The sequence below is a fragment of the Myotis lucifugus genome, unplaced genomic scaffold, assembly GCF_000147115.1.
Source record: "Myotis lucifugus unplaced genomic scaffold, Myoluc2.0 scaffold_422, whole genome shotgun sequence".
In the NCBI taxonomy this organism is placed as follows: Eukaryota; Metazoa; Chordata; class Mammalia; order Chiroptera; family Vespertilionidae; genus Myotis; species Myotis lucifugus.
This window is the reverse complement of record NW_005871470.1, coordinates 626,429-643,120: the sequence shown is the minus strand read 5'-3', so window position 1 is coordinate 643,120 and position 16,692 is coordinate 626,429. Positions and strand designations below refer to the sequence as shown.

Here is a 16,692-nt window from a genome sequence, read left to right as displayed (position 1 = left end):
CTCCTGCAGCTGGGGGGGGGGGGACGGCCTTGGGAGTGTTCATTCCTCAATAACAGCCATCGGAGGGATCCCTGCCTCGGGCCAGACCCCGAACTTGGCAAGGGGACAATGGACGACCCTGGGCAGAGGACCCTTCGAGAGGACCCTTCGAGTTTTTCCAGAGCCGCCTCCGTCTTCCACTAGTAACCCACCCAGAGCCTCCGGCCGCAGCTTCCCAGCAACAGCTGTGCCCAGTGGACAGCTGTGCTCAGTGACTACTCACTCACACTCGCACCCAGGCTGGCCACCACCCCGTATGCAGGGAAAGACCGGGATCTGAGAGACAGAGAGGGGGGAGAGAGAGAGAGAGAGAGAGAGAGAGAGAGAGAGAGAGAGAGAGAGAGAAGTGTATGCTGTGTCTTGCTTTGTTGAGAAACTGAAGGAGTGAGGGGCACAGAAGCTAAAACCTAAAGCCCCCCTCTCCCCACGCCCCTCGTGTGGGGTCCTGGTTCCCATCCGAGACTCACCTGGAGCACCTCTTCGATTCGCAGGGATGGCTGACGCTCTTCATGCTCATCCACACAGGCTGTGCTAGGCTCTGACCACCGCTCACCCTGAGTACAACACACGTTACACAAGTAGACAGCAAAGCTAGACCCCACGGGCTGTGAGACCCGATGGGCTGTGAGACCCGATGGGCTGTGAGACCCGATGGGATGTGAGACCCTATGGGCTGTGAGACCCGATGGGATGTGAGACCCTATGGGCTGTGAGACCCTATGGGCTGTGAGACCCGATGGGCTGTGAGACCCCGGCTGTGAGACCCTATGGGATGTGAGACCCTATGGGATGTGAGACCCGATGGGATGTGAGACCCGATGGCTGTGAGACCCTATGGGCTGTGAGACCCCACGGGCTGTGAGACCCTATGGGCTGTGAGACCCCACGGGCTGTGAGACCCCACGGGCTGTGAGACCCATGGGATGTGAGACCCGATGGGCTGGGAGACCCGATGGGATGTGAGACCCCTATGGGCTGGGAGACCCGATGGGATGTGGAGACCCTATGGGCTGTTGAGAACCCATGGGGCTTGTGAGACCCCCTTGGGCTGGTGAAGACCCGATGGGATGTGAGACCCTATGAGACCCTGAGACCCCATGGGCTGTGAGACCCGATGGGATGTGAGACCCTATGAGACCCAATGGGCTGTGAGACCCCGTTGGGCTGTGTGACCCCACGGGCTATGAGACTAACTGCTGAGCTCGGGCCCTTGCCTTCTGTAGGATCGTCACGATGCCCTTCCGCCTCACGGGGCACACATGCCGTGGCCCACGGGCATGTGCAGGGAGGGTTTCCGGCATTGCTTCTGCGTGCTCATCGCACGCCTGGGTTTGTGATGATCGTCACCAGCCACCTCCCCCCTTATCAGTGCTGGATGTCCTGTCCCTGCCACAGAGGGTTCCGCCCAGCCATTCTCCTTCTGCTCTGCTCACAGATGTGAGCCGGCACAGGGCCTCCCACTGCACCGTCACCCTCGGGAGTGCGCCGTGTGAAGTTGTGTGTGCGCGCACATGTGCACGTGGCACAGTCACAGACAGGCAGGCCTTTCACAGACCAGGATCCTCAGGGACTGGCTTTATTCGGAGTTCACTTAGTTAGCAAATGTGGCTGCTTACTTACATCCTAGTAGTCAATTTTACTGGAAAGATCATCGCTAACATTTGTAACCAGATGTCAAGAGCTTTATGCATTGCTGCTCTTTGATCTGGAAATCCCTCAGCATTTAGAACCTGCTCCAGCAGAATCATCAAGCACAAGCATAAAGGTGTGTGCATCTGTTCACTGAAGCATTGGTATATTTATAAACATTACAATCAATCTAAATATTGGCATATTATGAATTATAACTATAAAGACCTAGTGAACTGCTCATAATATAGTGTAGTACAAGAAAGAGTGATTACCCTATGACCCCAATTAAGTCAATATTTTTAGGGAAAATAAAAATCTAAAACAAAATATACTAGCATGTTAGCATGCCCATCACCACATTGTGGGATGGTTGTTAAAAATTGTTTTATAGTTTTTACTCTTTTGTACTATTTCGCATTTTCCATATTGAGCATGAACTGAATCAATCTAAGAAATGTACTTTTCCCCAAAGGGGGTTTTTATAGAAAGTGCGCTAACATCCGTAGGGCTGCGTGCCAGATGCGGTCTCAGCTCCTGAGGTGCAAGGTCCCGTCGAACCTGCCCCTCAGAGGCAGCCCCTGAGTGAAGCACCGTGTCGTTAGCTTCGATTGCAGCTTAAGGGACTAAGTGTTAAGGGCACCGGTGACACTTCCTAGGACACAAAACCGGTGACAGCCCAGATCATAGCTAGTGTTTGCTCTCCCAGGACTCTCGCCTCCATCTGTGTTCACAGCCACGGCCAGAGATTAGTGTGTTCCACCCAGCATCTTAGACCCCGAGAGGCCCACCTTCCACCAACAGGGATGGACGACATTACATGCTTTCAGTTCAGGTCTCTGAATGCCTTGCACACATTTTAATTTGTTAAAAATGGGAGCAGAAAAATCACTGCTCCAAACGAAAGGCAGGGATGTGGGCAGCTCGGTGGGCCGCGCTGGGCGGGCAGCTGGGCTAGTATTCATGGTGAACACTGACGTCTGCAGAGTGATGGTGGGGAGCACGGCAGCACGTCCGTGACTAATCACTCCCGTTCTCTCCTTCTTTCCAGGTCGGGGTGATATCCCAGGCCATGTCTTCACGAGGGGAATGGTCACAGCTCTTGTGATCTCAGGGGGAATCGTGTGCCTAGTGATTGCGGGTGTTATTTATAGGATTGACTTGGCTCTATTTTATAGACATTTCATGGGAAGAGATGAAACATTAACAGGTAACGAATACCGGAATGTTGGGATTTCTTATCCTATGGTTTCATTAGGAAACCTGATAAAGAAACATTAATCTTCATCTTATTTACATTACGTTGGTGACTTAATGTGTGGTCGGGGTTTCCAGAGGGAAAATTGCTCTGAATGTATCATTATTATGCATCTTGTCTGTGCCACCTTCTTTTGTACTTAGATGTTGCCCAAGATTGCCCTCTAACTGTTTCCTGTATGTACGTATGCGTGTCCTCCTAAGAGCCCTTTGAGATGCTCGCTCCTACGGACTCACCGTCATTGCTTGCACACCATCTAGGCACCCTATGCAGAGCAGTCACTCAATAAAGATCATTTACGTTGATTTGAATTGGATGATGGCTCCGTATTCTAACCTGCAAAGGAGGCGGCATGGTGTGCCTGAGGGGCTGCCAGGTTTTCCTACTGTTTCTATCTGGGGATGCTGTCTTGGCTCCCCTATGTTTAAGGGCAGCGAGAAGTCCTCTAGGTTCCATATAATTACTGAATTAAAAAGTCAGTCTAATCCATTGTACTTGCTTTTGTTTTCATGTGTGTGTGTGCACATGTGTGTGTATATGTATGTACTAGAATGTGTGTAGGACACACATATTTCAAAGCACAGTCTAAGAAATTTTACAGAAATTTCTCAGCCTGCCTGTGCTCCCACCTCACCGGCACCAAGAGTATATCTAAGCAAGTATGACTCTTGTTCTACTTCTGTTAAAAATAAGTCTTGCTGTATAATGCACACTGTTCTGAACTGTGCTTCACTCTCCTTTGGATATCCTGTCATATGAGTTTATAAAGTCTCTCATTTTTTATCCATAGAATAAAACCCTGCAGAGGTTTATTTCTGTGGATGTGCCACTGCTTATTTAGTCACCTTTTATATATTTTATTGATTTCAGAGAGGAAGGGATAGGGAGAGGGAGAGAGAAACATCAATGATGAGAGAGAATCATTGATCAGCTGCCTCCTTCATGCCCCTCCTGGGGACTGAGCTCACAACCCGGGCATGTGCCCTTGACTGGAATCGAACCCAGGACCCTTCAGTCTACAGGACGATGCTCTATCCACTGGGCAACACCGGCTAGAGCTTTAGTCACCTTTTGATAGACATTTGGTTGTTGATAACCTTTTGTCGTTACATAAAGGATGTGACAGCAGGCTTTGTCCTGTCATTATTTCACGTGTGTGCAGTACAATTGAAGGGAAAATGCCCCATAGTGGAATTGGTGGAAATACAAAGGATAGACATTGTTGTTATTTTGATAATATTGCCAATTTGCCCTCCCTACTGCTCTACAACCTCCTGCCTTCACAGGAGGCCATACCTGCTCCCCACAGCTCACCACCACCTGTGGTGTTTGGCAAAATGCTAGGTAACAGCTGTAGCTCAGTGTGGTTTTCGTTTGCATTTCACTTCCTGCACAGGAGCAGGAGCAGGAGCAGGAGCAGGAGCAGCTTTGCGTTTGTTAGACACTCATGGTATTTCCTTTCTCAGTGGACCACTCCTTTCCTTTGCCCATTTTTAATTGGGTTGTTTGCTTTGCTTTTCTTGCTTATTTCTAGGAGCAATGTCTATTTTAAGGATGTCAGCCTATTATCTATAAGATGAAAGGCAAATATTGTCTCCAGGTTGTGATTTGTCTTTTGACTTTGTTTATGTGAAATATTCTTTAATGTATTCAAGTTTATTTTTCTCTTATGGTACTGGATTTGTGGTCACAGTAGAGAGACCCTCCTAAGCTCTAGTTATAAAGGAATTCTTATATTTTTTGAGATTTTTAAAGATTGATTATTCACATTTACATCTTTTAATTTAATGATATAAAATTAGCAAAGTTAATTAATTTAGCTTTGAATCTGCATGTGTGTGTGATTTTGCCATGGAGAGAGATGCTCCAACAAACTGGGGGGGTGTCTGTTTTTATTTTTTTAATCCTCACCCAAGAATGTGTTTTTATTGATGAGAGAGAATCATTGATGAGAGACAGAAACATCAATCCATTGCCTCCCGTACTCACCCCGACTGGGGATCGAACCCACAACCTTTTGGTGCATGGATGACACTCCAACCAACTGAGCCCGGCCTGAAGGTCTGTGTTTGATATTTTATTGCCAGGTCTCTACATGCATAGACCAGTACGTATCTCAGAATGGACATTCACTACTATCTCTCTTTCTGATCTCCAACTGAGATGTTATTTACCCTCCAGTTGAGTTTGACCCAATGCACAGATACTTTTTTAAATTCATGTTGCTGAGCACGGAGAACTCACACTTCTTAGCGCCCTGGGTGGCAGTGCCTGGAGACAGAGATGTCTCCACAGCAGCTCTGCTAAGAGTGTGATCCATGGACAGAGAGAAGTCGTGAAAAAGTAAAAATGAAGAAATGAGTGCAAAAATTAAGACTTTTACATACAGCAGTTTTATATTGCTGCACCATCCAAGACTGTGTTCAGTTATTGGTTTATGAATAGTTGGAAATGAAAGAAACCAATCAACAACAACAAAAACTAAACTTGAGTTAAAACATGGCCACTTGCCACACAGACTTTGTCTAAGAAGCATGTTCTGACTCTTTGTAGTCCCAAATATCCATTCACATGTTGGTTTCATTTATGCAGAACAAAATTATCAGCTTTCAAATTACTTAGCTTGGGCACTTCACGCTATTTCTCAGTTATTACAGCCACCAAAACTTTCATTCCTTGGGTTGAAAAATAAATTATAATATAGATTAGTAATTTGCTAAACCAAGAAAAGAGGTGCCTAAAAATGAGTTTGAAAGCTATGTCACATGTATATCACTATGTAAATTCGACTGATTTACCTTTCCAATTTATTGCAATTAGTTACATTCTGATTGTGAGAGACATACACGTTGGCAAAGGTGTACTCATTCATTTCTTGCATCTTGGTGCCTGTTTCACTCACTGGCGTGATGACTGTTCTGATGGGAGCACTAGCTCTTATCCTAACACCAGTAACAGCTGTATTTCATGACAAGCTGACAAGACGATCCAGGACCACGTACTTTTATTAACAACTGGCTTTATTGTCACCAACTTTTAACCTGTCTTTGATAAGCATGATCATTTTGCAATTTTGATGAAAATGTCCTGTCATTCACATGCATGTAATTCTGAAGAGCAATTGCTTTACGATACACCCACGGTGGGTTCTGACTCAAACTGCAGGACAAGAGGCTGTAGGTGGGACTGAAGCAGCTTTTGCCAGAAACTGTGTTTCTTTGTGAACCTGGATGCTGTGAAAGAATGGGGCCCGGCTGTTGAGCACAGGTGATGTGGTGCCACACAGAATGTGGGCCCAGATGGTTTCGTCCTATTCAATTTTAATAAAGGAGCCAATAATATTTAGTCTTCAACTCAGAAGCAAATTCATCAATCCCAATCCTAGACCCAAGCATACATCTAACTCCTCCATCAGCTAACCAGTTGCCCTGGGATAAGGATGGAGTGTCCCCCCTCTCCCCCCCGGGCCCCTCGCATGCATATGTTATTTAGAACACATGTCCTTTCAGAACACATGCCCACGGTGACTCCGCATTCTCTGACCAGGTTATTTTTTGTTTTGTTTGTGCTACACTTTGTTGCATCTGCCAATGTGTTATTTGTAAACTTTTCAAGTTGTTGCATTTGTCTGCGAACTCGTCTCTAGCAGAATGGATAAAGGTAGAAGAAAGAAACGTAAATAAATTTTCAGTAAAGCAGTTAGTAGAATGGTCTTAGTTTTTAGGTAACACATTCCTCTTGAGTGTGTCTTTAGTCATCTGAATATGCAATATTGCTTCATTGTTTGGAATAAAACAGGAGCAGTTGTATCAATGCAAACCTTTCCACCTATTGGCCTTTAGCATTATATAAAATTTTACCATGTCATAGCGTGGGTTTCTACGGCACACTGTTTCAATTGCCTCTACTGTTTCCTCCCACTCTCCAGTGTAAACACTCAGCATTGTATTTTTTAATTTAAATTTTATTTTTTAATCACAGTTTACATTAAATATTAGATTATATTTGTTTCATGTGCACAGCATCGTGGTTAGACAATCACATGCTTTACAAAGTGATCCCCCTGGCATTTCAGGTACCCACCTGGCACCACACATGGTGAACACAATACTATTGACTCTATTCCCCAGGCTGTACTGCACATCCCAGGACTATTTTGTAACAACCAATTGCATCACCGCTTCCTGGGGGCTGTCCTGAAGGTGAACATGGGATGGTTATGGGATTAGATGATTGAGGTGGAATGAGCCGAGGTGACATGTACTTTCTAATCCTGGGCCTAGGACATACGAGCATTTGGGCTACTTGGTCCTCTGCTACCTTTAAACTCCGTGATTTCTCTGACCTGTGACATGCGTTTCTCTCTATGCCTTGGTGATGTCAAACAGCAGGAGTCTTAATGCACATGCTTAAAAGTAAGAACACTTGCTAATTGATTGCTCGATTATCATACGAGCTTTGAGGATGCTATTTTTTAAATGATAATTGAATATAATCATTGTTTATTGAAATTTAAAAATTCAGAGATAAAGAATAATGCATAAAAAAGAATAATAAAACCAAAGACTATGTAGGGACTTTAGGGATTAACCCAAACAGTCTTATTTTGTTTTTTTCAATTTGTTTTCTATCAAAAGTATTTTCTTATTTTTTTAACAGCTTCATTGAGGCATAATTAGCATACAAAGACCTGCGCATATTTAATCTCTACAATTTGATGTGTGTGGACACAAGGATGCCGTATTTAACTTTTCTTTTTCAATAATTCCATGTTTGTTTTTAGTGACTTTCATTCAAATTTGAACTTAAACTTTTATTTCCACACGAATTAAAGGAACAAACCTTACCTCCTAGATGGGAAGACATACGACGCCTTTGTGTCCTACCTGAAGGGATGCGGACCTGCGCACGGGGAGGAGCGCGCCTTCGCTGTGGAGGTCTTGCCCAGGGTGCTGGAGGAGCACTTTGGGTATAAGCTATGCATATTTGAGAGGGATGTGGCACCTGGAGGAGGTGAGAAAGGGAAGGGCAGGTAGAAAACTAGTGGAGACGCTTTCTCTTTATAAGATGAACAGCTTAGGCTAACCCTGTTTTGCTTAAAATCGAGCAATTTACCCTGGTCCTCTTGCCAGAAATAACCAGGGAAGTCAACATAGTGAGCAGTGAGGGAAGCTGAGTGGCTGCTCCTGTGGGGCCTCCAGGACCTGCCACTCCCGCACCTCCCAGCTCCCTGCGATGGGGGGGGCGTAGGGGGTGGAGTCTGGGGGGGGGGCAGCATCTTTAGAAGCGGCCCAGAGTGGCACCCTCGGGAGGCGGTTCTCTGGCAGCACTGAGAAGGCCTCTTCGCTCAGCAGACCCTGTGAGCACAGACAGGCGGTGCTTGTCCTTTGTGCGGACATTGGTGAGAGAGCTGCGGCGGGAAGAGGGACGTTGGGAAAATGCAGTAAATCAAAGGACATTGGTGGTTCACATCATATTTGAGTTATAAAATGCAACTTTTAAATTTATATGTGAATACAAATGGCCATCACACATATCTTGAAGCAAAGCACAGTGAGAATCAAAGATATTGAGAAGCAGTTCCATGTTTTCTCTGAAGTCTGCAGAGCAAACATTTAGAAGTGGGGGCCGTGGGGGCTGCTGTGTCGCCAACAATGTGACACGGGTCACCGTCCCTCTCGACACTTCTGGGCGCCACCCTTGTGCCAGGTCTGAACTGGGCGTTGCAGACGAGGCAATAAACAAGAACCGAGTGTGCCTTCCTCCTCCTCAGGTAGGAGGAGAAGCTGTGTGCTGCGTAATGATAAGCAGCTTCCCGAAGGAATGACAGGCCACATGCTCAGACGCATGGAGCCCTGTGATATTTGTGTGCGTGAGCGCTTTCTTAGAACTCAGAGAGCATCACTCTGGCCTTTACAGCCTTTTATTATTTTGTCATTATTTTCTAGCAGCCATTTTGAAAAATTGATTTTTTTCTTAGTTCCTAAATATTGTAAAAATAAAAAACGTTTGTCCTCAGTGGTGGTGAGTTTCGGTTAAAGCCTCTAGTTGGAAAGGGATGGAGGTCTGGAGCGGAGGGTGGCAATCTACCCCCGGGCGCCAGGCCTGCACCCGCCCCGCAGCGCGGCCATGCAGGTGCCTTTTAAGTCATCACAGCAGAGTGAGTTGTGACAAAAGCTGTATGACCTGCAAAGCCTGAAACATTTACTACCAGGCCCCAAAAGGTTGTCAACCATTGGTCTAAAATAATGGCAGGTTTTGGTTTTATTTTTAAATTCTGATTTTAGCATGCTCCTCCAGGTGTGTGAAAGGAAGACAGTGTAACAGTTAGAAACCAGTGTTCCAGACGAGAGCAAGTGGGTTCATGTTCTGTTTCTGCCGTTTACGAGCTGTGTGACTCTGGGCAAGTTACTAAACCACTCTGTGCTTTAGCTTCTTCATCTGTAAATGGGGATGATACTTTCCTTATGGGGTCATTATGATGATTAGATGAGTTAATATACATAAAACGGGTAGTAAAAGGTGTGGCACAGAGTAAGTGATAAGTAAGTACTCATTATTATTGTTACCTTGATAATTGATAATTGCTTTTAATAGGCATATAAAATTGAGAACACATGGTTTATCTTAAAGAAAAACTTATTTGTGAACTTCAGAGTTGAATACAGTTAGGCTGTAGAGAATGATTTTTATTTCATGTTCACCCTCTCAGTTCTCTTAAATCAATATCCATGCCTTGCATTTTCAGCTGTTGTTGATGAAATCCATTCACTGATAGAGCAAAGCCGAAGACTGATCATTGTCCTAAGTACAAGTTACATGTTTAACGAAGTGAGGTATGAACTCGAAAGTGGACTCCATGAAGCGCTGGTGGAAAGGAAAATTAAAATCATCTTAATTGAATTTACACCCGTCAGTGACTTCACATTCTTGCCCCAATCACTACAGCTTCTGAAATCTCACAGAGTTCTGAAGTGGAAGGCTGACAAATCTCTCCCATATAACTCAAGGTTCTGGAAAAACCTTCTTTACCTGATGCCTGCAAAAGCGGTCCAGCCACGCAGAGGGGAATGCGAAGCCGAGCCCGTGCTGGCCGGGTCCTGCCCTTAGGGAAGCGAGTGGGGAGCTGCGAGCTCTGGGGGCTGAGGAAGGCGCCTGCTCCCACCGCGGGCAAGGGTGGCTCCTCCGTTTCACTCCAAGGAAATCCCGCTCCCAGCCCCGATGAAGCTTCACTGGCTGCCTGCCCGGAGGAGGCCGCGGGAGCGAGCTGCCCGAGGTCCCAGAAGACCCTGGGACCTACAGAAGGGGCTCTCCTGTCTCCTCCTCCACAGCTGGGCCTGCGGCTGGGGATTATGCAAAACGCCGCATGCCTTTCAAAAGGGCACTGTAAGAGTTTTGAATGCGAACCATTGAACTAAAGGATTTTAAGTTTATTACTGGCATTTCTACGAGCCAGTAGGTGACTGGACGGGCACAGTGCCGACGCCGACACTCGCACATGAGCCACCACCTCTCAACACGGGGACAGTGCTGGGCGGGACCTGGCTGCTGCGGGCGTGGGGAGCGCGGGGCAGGGCGAGGCTCGGCCATGCTCGATGTGGACCCGCCACAGCTGCAGCCCGGGTTGTTGGAACCCGGCCGCCGCCCTGCGCTGGGCGTGCTTAACTGGGCCTATTTGTAGGAACTTCTTAAAGGCAACCCAAAACAACTTTGTATCTTTAGGGATAAACACAGGTTTTAATTAAAATAGTTCTCCTGATCTTTCCAAATTGGTCAAAAACATTTGTTGATTCTACATAAATATTTATGTGCAGGATGGGTGCCAGATCATATTAGCCATTAGGCAATAAAGAATGGTAGTTACTTGCTTGATTTTTTAAAAGGTTGCATATCAGATGCCGGAAGGTGGGAGCAGCATGGCATGGTGGTTTGGTGTGAGCTGTGCAGCCAGGAGGCGTGAGTTCAAGTCCTGGCTTTGCTGCTTACTTCTGTGAACCCTGGAGCCTTTCCTAACGGATCTGTGCCTCAGTTTGCACATCTGTAAAATTATAATACATGAGAACTATACCTACTTCAGGGGCACTAAATGAATAAAGTCAGACTTAACATTCTGTTAGTGTTGTTATTATTATTGTTGTTATTATTATTGATTAGTACTTAGATCAATTTTTTAATTGATCAAGGATATGTTTTTATTGACTTTTTTAGAGAGGGAGGAAGGGAGAGAGAGAAACAATGATGTGAGAAACACCTATCGGTTGCCTCCTGTACATGCCCTGACCAGGAATAGAGCCCACAGCCTGTGCTGTACAGGATGGCGCTCCCCATGAGCCACCCAGTCAGGGCTAGGTCTGCGTTTTAGCTGTGGGGTCCACTGGGAGCCGAGAGCAGAGGGGAAAGAGACTGGAGAGGCAGCTACCCTGGGCAATAGCTGTGCACAGAGGGAATGTGCAGAAGTACCGGAGGCCAAAGGTGGCTCTTCACTGCACGTGTGCAAGTTGTGACATTGGAAGACATACCTGTCTCCCTAAGGAGCTGAGCTGGGCCTTGTGATGCCCCACAGCAAGTCGTTCCGGGGAAAGCACAGAGTGAGTGACAAACAGAGAAAGGACCGTGCGGGTGGGTGGGGAGCCTAGGCTGCCGTGCAAATGCGCCAGAGCCGCGAGGGCAGAGCCTTACACAGCTGAGCGCATGTCGCTGAAAGTTAAGGTGACATTTTCATTAGATTTCCAGTGTCAGCAAGTGATTTAACTTTCGTAGAGCTTACAGTGTCGTGCCCTAGCTGTACTGGCTAAAAACAGTAAAAAATTGTATTACATGTTTTAGATGTGAAAATATATGGTCAGGAGAAATTTTATTGCTGTCGTCATTGTCTCGAATTAATAGAATAATTGTGCTTTTCTCTTTTATTATGTATGCTTTAAAATATATTGAATTATTTTTTAGTAAGTGTATTAAATATATACATTCAATATATCTTATCTAATAAAGAGGGAATATGCAAATTGACTGTCACGGCATACCAGTCAAGATGGCTGTGCCCACAGCAGAGGCCAAGTTCCCCAAACGAGCCTTAACGAGCAATCAGCAGGGGCCTGAGGCTGCACCCCCCCCCCTTGGTGGGGCTTGACACGGGGCCTCAGGCCATGCCCCTGCCCAGTGGGGCTTGACAGGGGACCTCAGGCCATGCCCCCCACCCTGGCACCAGGGTGGGGAACCCGAAGGCTGCGCCCCCTGCCAGGCGGGGCTTGACAGGGACCTCAAGGTGTACCCCCCCCGCCATGGGGCTTGACAGGACCTCAAGGTGTACCCCCCCCCGCCCCGGGCCGGGAAACATGAAGCTGCGTCCCCCCCACCTGGTGGGCTTGATGGGGGAACTGGGGACCTCAGGCCGTGCCCCGGCCAGCAGGGACTCAAGCACACCCCCCGCCTGGGCCAGGGGATCTCAGGTCATGCCCTCCACCCAGCGGGGCTTGACAGGGGTGGCGCCAGCCGGGTCTGGATCTCGCCCAATGGGGGTGGGGCTGGCTGGGTCTGGGTCTTGTGTGATTTTGAGGTGCCACACACTTGGGCGGGGAATTGACTCTGGGTCCCATAGCACACCCCAGACTCTGACAGGAAGATTTTCATATACATTTTACTAATTTTCTTTCATCTCTGACACTTCTATTGTAGAGAAAGGGCAAATAGCAATATTAAAATATTTCCTCTAATTAATCTCCTTTTAATGTGCACAAACTTTAAGCACCGGGCCACTAGTGCTTTAATATATACCAGTATTGATGAACCATGGGCCTAGTGACTTCAGTTTGAAAAGTCTCAATGTCTGTGTCATTAAGATTCCAGTCCTCATTCTCTGTGTAGATACCGCCTGTGTGACTGGATGTGGGTCGCCCTGCAGCACCTTTCTCGGCCAATGGACTGCTTTGTACTTGCCTCTGCGTTCCACATTCCACCTGGAGCAGAACGAGAATGCCTCCCTCTCACAAGGCTGCGTGACCCCAGCGCGTGCGGCTAGTTAGTGTGCAATGCAGTTAAATTTAAGTGTGACACTGTCCACTGGGGACCAAGGAATGACTTTTACTGATGGAATAAAGTCATTCTCTTCTGTGACTCAGATGCCCTTAAATGGTGGCTTCTGTTCCCGAGAGCCAGTGACTATCCAGCTCTCCGAGATGCAGAAAGAAAGACAGGCATGCTTAGTATGTACTGGAAGCATGTGTGAAATTAGAGTTACACGCTCTTTGAGCAGAGAGGGTCCTTATCACCCACATGCCCACGCCCAGGAACTGGAGGCAGGGTGAGTGCAGGACCTGCCCAGGGCACCCTGCTGGCCGGCTGGTGTGAGGCTGGGACAGAGCTGCTGTGCTCTCTCTTTGGAATTGCCTGTTGGACAGTGAGGGGGCAGGAAGGGGGAAGGTTTTTGGAGGCTGAGGGCCCTTTCCTGGGGGGCACCGACTCCGACTGCCCAGGACAGAGTTCTGCAGAGAGGAAGCAGGTTGCTTAGGACTGGCTCCAAGGAGACAAGATGAGCACCAAGAGCCTTCGGCTTTCTTCTAGGCTCCCCCGGTGAGGATGCCGGGACAGCACCGGAGACCTCTGCTGGTCTGTGAGCACCTGGCTGGGCATGCCCACTGTGGCACCCTCCAGGGGAGGGGACGCAGGCCTGACAGCCAGGAGCTCACCTCTGCTGATGCTGAATGGTCGGGCAGGGGCTGACCAAGACTGTCCTCAAGGGGCCGGGAGACCGAGCTCCCCTGCATTTGTCAGCCCACATGCTTGTCTGGGACAGGAACACTGGCAAGACGGGTCCGAGGCTGAATTGAAACATAGTTTTAAAGACTCAGATAAAGGAATTTGCCACTTTGGCCTGAAGCGCAGCTCCCGGGGGGAGACCCAGGGTGGGGGAAGCCATCATTTGAGTAGAAGCTTCTCTGAGAGATCAGCTGCTCCAGCAATGAGTGCTGTTTCAAGAGCAAGCCACAAGCCTAACAGGAAGCAGGGTGTGTGTGCAGCGAGGGCGGAGCGGGGCCAGCAGCACTGGTGCCCCCTGGGAGTGGTCCCAATGCTGGCGGGAAGCTCCGGGCCAGCGCCCACGATTCTGTGTGGGGCTTGCGAGACCTGCTTTCGCCTCCGTATGGACTATTCTGTGGGTGCACCCAGGGGGATACCCCATTCAGACAATTGCTACAACTTGATGTGTGTGTTTAATAATTAATGGGGTGAGCATGTTAAAAAATTGTGTTTTCAGGGTCCTTGGTTCCTCAGAGATGCCTGTACTTGCTTCTTCTTGTTTAGTCACATCCGTAATTAAACCTCTGATAGCAGGTTAAACAATCATCGGTGCAGACAGCCTCGTCTTGTCCCCTCTTCAGTGGGGGCCTGAGTGTTTCCTCAGGGAGTACAGTCCTCTTACATGTCGGCACCACGTGTGCATATGGAGCTCATTGAATTAAGTACATCTCCAGTAGTTCTAATTTCATTACGTAATTTTTTAACACAAATTGGTGTTGACTTTTGTCCAGTGACTATTTCACAACTACAGATATTATCAAATAATTTTTCTCCTTAGAGAATATTAATGTTTTCATAACATCTAACCAGTCTTGCATTTTTGGAATAAATTCCTCTTCATCCTAATGTATTAAAAAAATCTATGTATTTAATTCACTAATATTTTATTTAGAAATTTGCATATTTGTTTCTAAGCAAGTTCAAAAAAATCAATCGACATTTTTTTGCACATGTATGTGCAACCCTTAAATATTCAATTGAGAAAGTTCCTGACCATGAAAGGTCAAGGTGAACAACAAATGGAGCTTGGAGGAAATGGAGACAAGCCAAAGGAAAAACATATTCAAAAGCTAACTTTAATATTCTCAGACAAGCAAGAAATGATGTCACATTAGAGCATAATAGATTTGGACATTAAAAGATAAAATAGTTGAGATGGAAAAAAAAAACACAAAACAACTATCAGGGTTGGAGGTTGTGAGGTGTCTCCCAGAATGTAAAACCAAAAGCCAAATAAATTGCAAAAGGGTGGTGGGGAGTATTAGAACATTCTCCTAAATCGAAGTAATAGAATATCTATGCAATGAGAATAAGCAGGCATCTTATAAAATTAGAATAGAGAAATAAAAAGAATTATTCTAGAAGTAATTAAAGGAACTATCTCAAAATTGAAGGACATGAGTTTCTAGATAGTTTCTAGATATTACCCAGCAAAATGAATAAAGAAATGTCCTTAAAATTGCAAGAAAAAATCATGTGCTCCAGAGAATTCTATATCCAACCAATTATTCAAAACTGAGGGGAAAACAGAGATTTTGTTTAGATGTACAAGGCAGGGCAAAAGTAGGTTTACAATTGTTTGTATGAAAAATAATACAATAATTAATAAATAATCTATACTAATAAAAGACAAGCATGCAAATTGACCGTACCTTCGCTATGCCTTAAGCCACGCCCACCAGCCAATCAGAGCGACTATATGCAAATTAACCCAACCAAGATGGCGGCCGGCAGCCACGGAGCTGGAGCAAGCAGGAGGCTTGGTTGCCCCAATGATGGAGGAAGTCAAGCTGCCTGCCTGCTGCGGCAGCTCTGAGCTACACTCAAAGCAACAAAGTTTCAATTATCAATTATAGAAGATAAATAAACCCCAGATACCTGCTTTCAGCCGGCCATGGCCACGGAGCTGGAGTGAGCAGGAGGGATGGGTTCCCCCTGGCGATGGAGGAAGCCAAGCTTCCCTCCCGCCCCCTCTGACTGGCTCTTAGCTCCTCTCAAGGCTACAAAGTTTCAATTATAGAAGGTAAATAAATCCCAGAATTAAAAAAAAAGAAAAAAAGGAGAGGCTGGGAGCTTCCATCACTGGAGGGGCTTGGCCAGCCTGAAAATGGCCCTCAGGGCCTCATCCAGACTGGCCAGGCACCCCAGTGGGGACCCACCCCACCCTAAAGGGGGCGTGGCCAGCCTGAAAACAGCCATCAGCCCCTCACCCAGGTTAGCCAAACCTCCATGGGGTGAGGGTCCCCAGTGGGGGGTCTTGACCAACCTGCAAATAGCCATCAGCCCCTCACCCAGGCTGGCCAGGCACCCCAGTGGGGACCCCCACTCTGAAGGGGGTGTGACCAGCTGCAAACAGCCATCAGCCCCTCACCCAGGCTGGCCAAGTACCCCAGTGGGGACCCCTACCCTGAGGGGAGTGTGACCCCCAGTGGGGACCCCCACCCTGAGGGGGGTGTGACCAGCTGAAAACAGCCATCAGCCCCTCACCCAGGCTGGACAGGCACCCCAGTGGGACCCCCACCTTGATCCAGGACACCCTTCAGGGCAAACCAGCTGGCCCCCACCCATGCACCAGGCCTCTATTCTATATAATAAAAGGGTAATATGCAAATTGACCCTAACAGCTGAACGACTGGGAATGGTTGGTCACTATGACACACACTGACCACCAGGGGGCAGATGCTCAATCCAGGAGCTGCCCCCTGGTGGTTAGTGCGCTCCCACAGGGGAGCTCTGCTCAGCCACAAGCCAGGCTGATGGCTGCCAGTACAGCGGTGGTGGCGGGAGCTTATCCTGCCCCCTCAGCAGCATTAAGGATGTCTGACTGCAGCTTAGGTCTGCTCCCTGCTGGTAAGTGGACATCCCCCGAGGGCTTCCGGGCTGCCAGAGGGATGTATGACTGCCAGCTTGGGCCTGATCCCCCAGGGAGTGGGCCTAATCCAACAAGTGGACATTGTCCGAGGGGTCCCAGA

The 16,692-nt window shown here is 47.5% G+C and overlaps 1 protein-coding gene across 1 annotated transcript in view; it reads left to right on the top strand.

Moving 5' to 3' along the window:
• Positions 1-11,037, top strand: part of IL18R1 (interleukin 18 receptor 1) — a 33,647-nt gene extending 22,610 nt beyond the window's left edge. Inside the window, exons 8-10 of the mRNA XM_023743980.1 lie at positions 2,708-2,878; positions 7,781-7,939; positions 9,675-11,037. Of these exons, the coding sequence (XP_023599748.1) occupies positions 2,708-2,878; positions 7,781-7,939; positions 9,675-10,036 (692 nt within the window). The 3' untranslated portion in view covers positions 10,037-11,037. The remainder of the gene's footprint in view (positions 1-2,707; positions 2,879-7,780; positions 7,940-9,674) is intronic.
• The last annotated feature ends 5,655 nt before the right edge of the window (positions 11,038-16,692 follow it).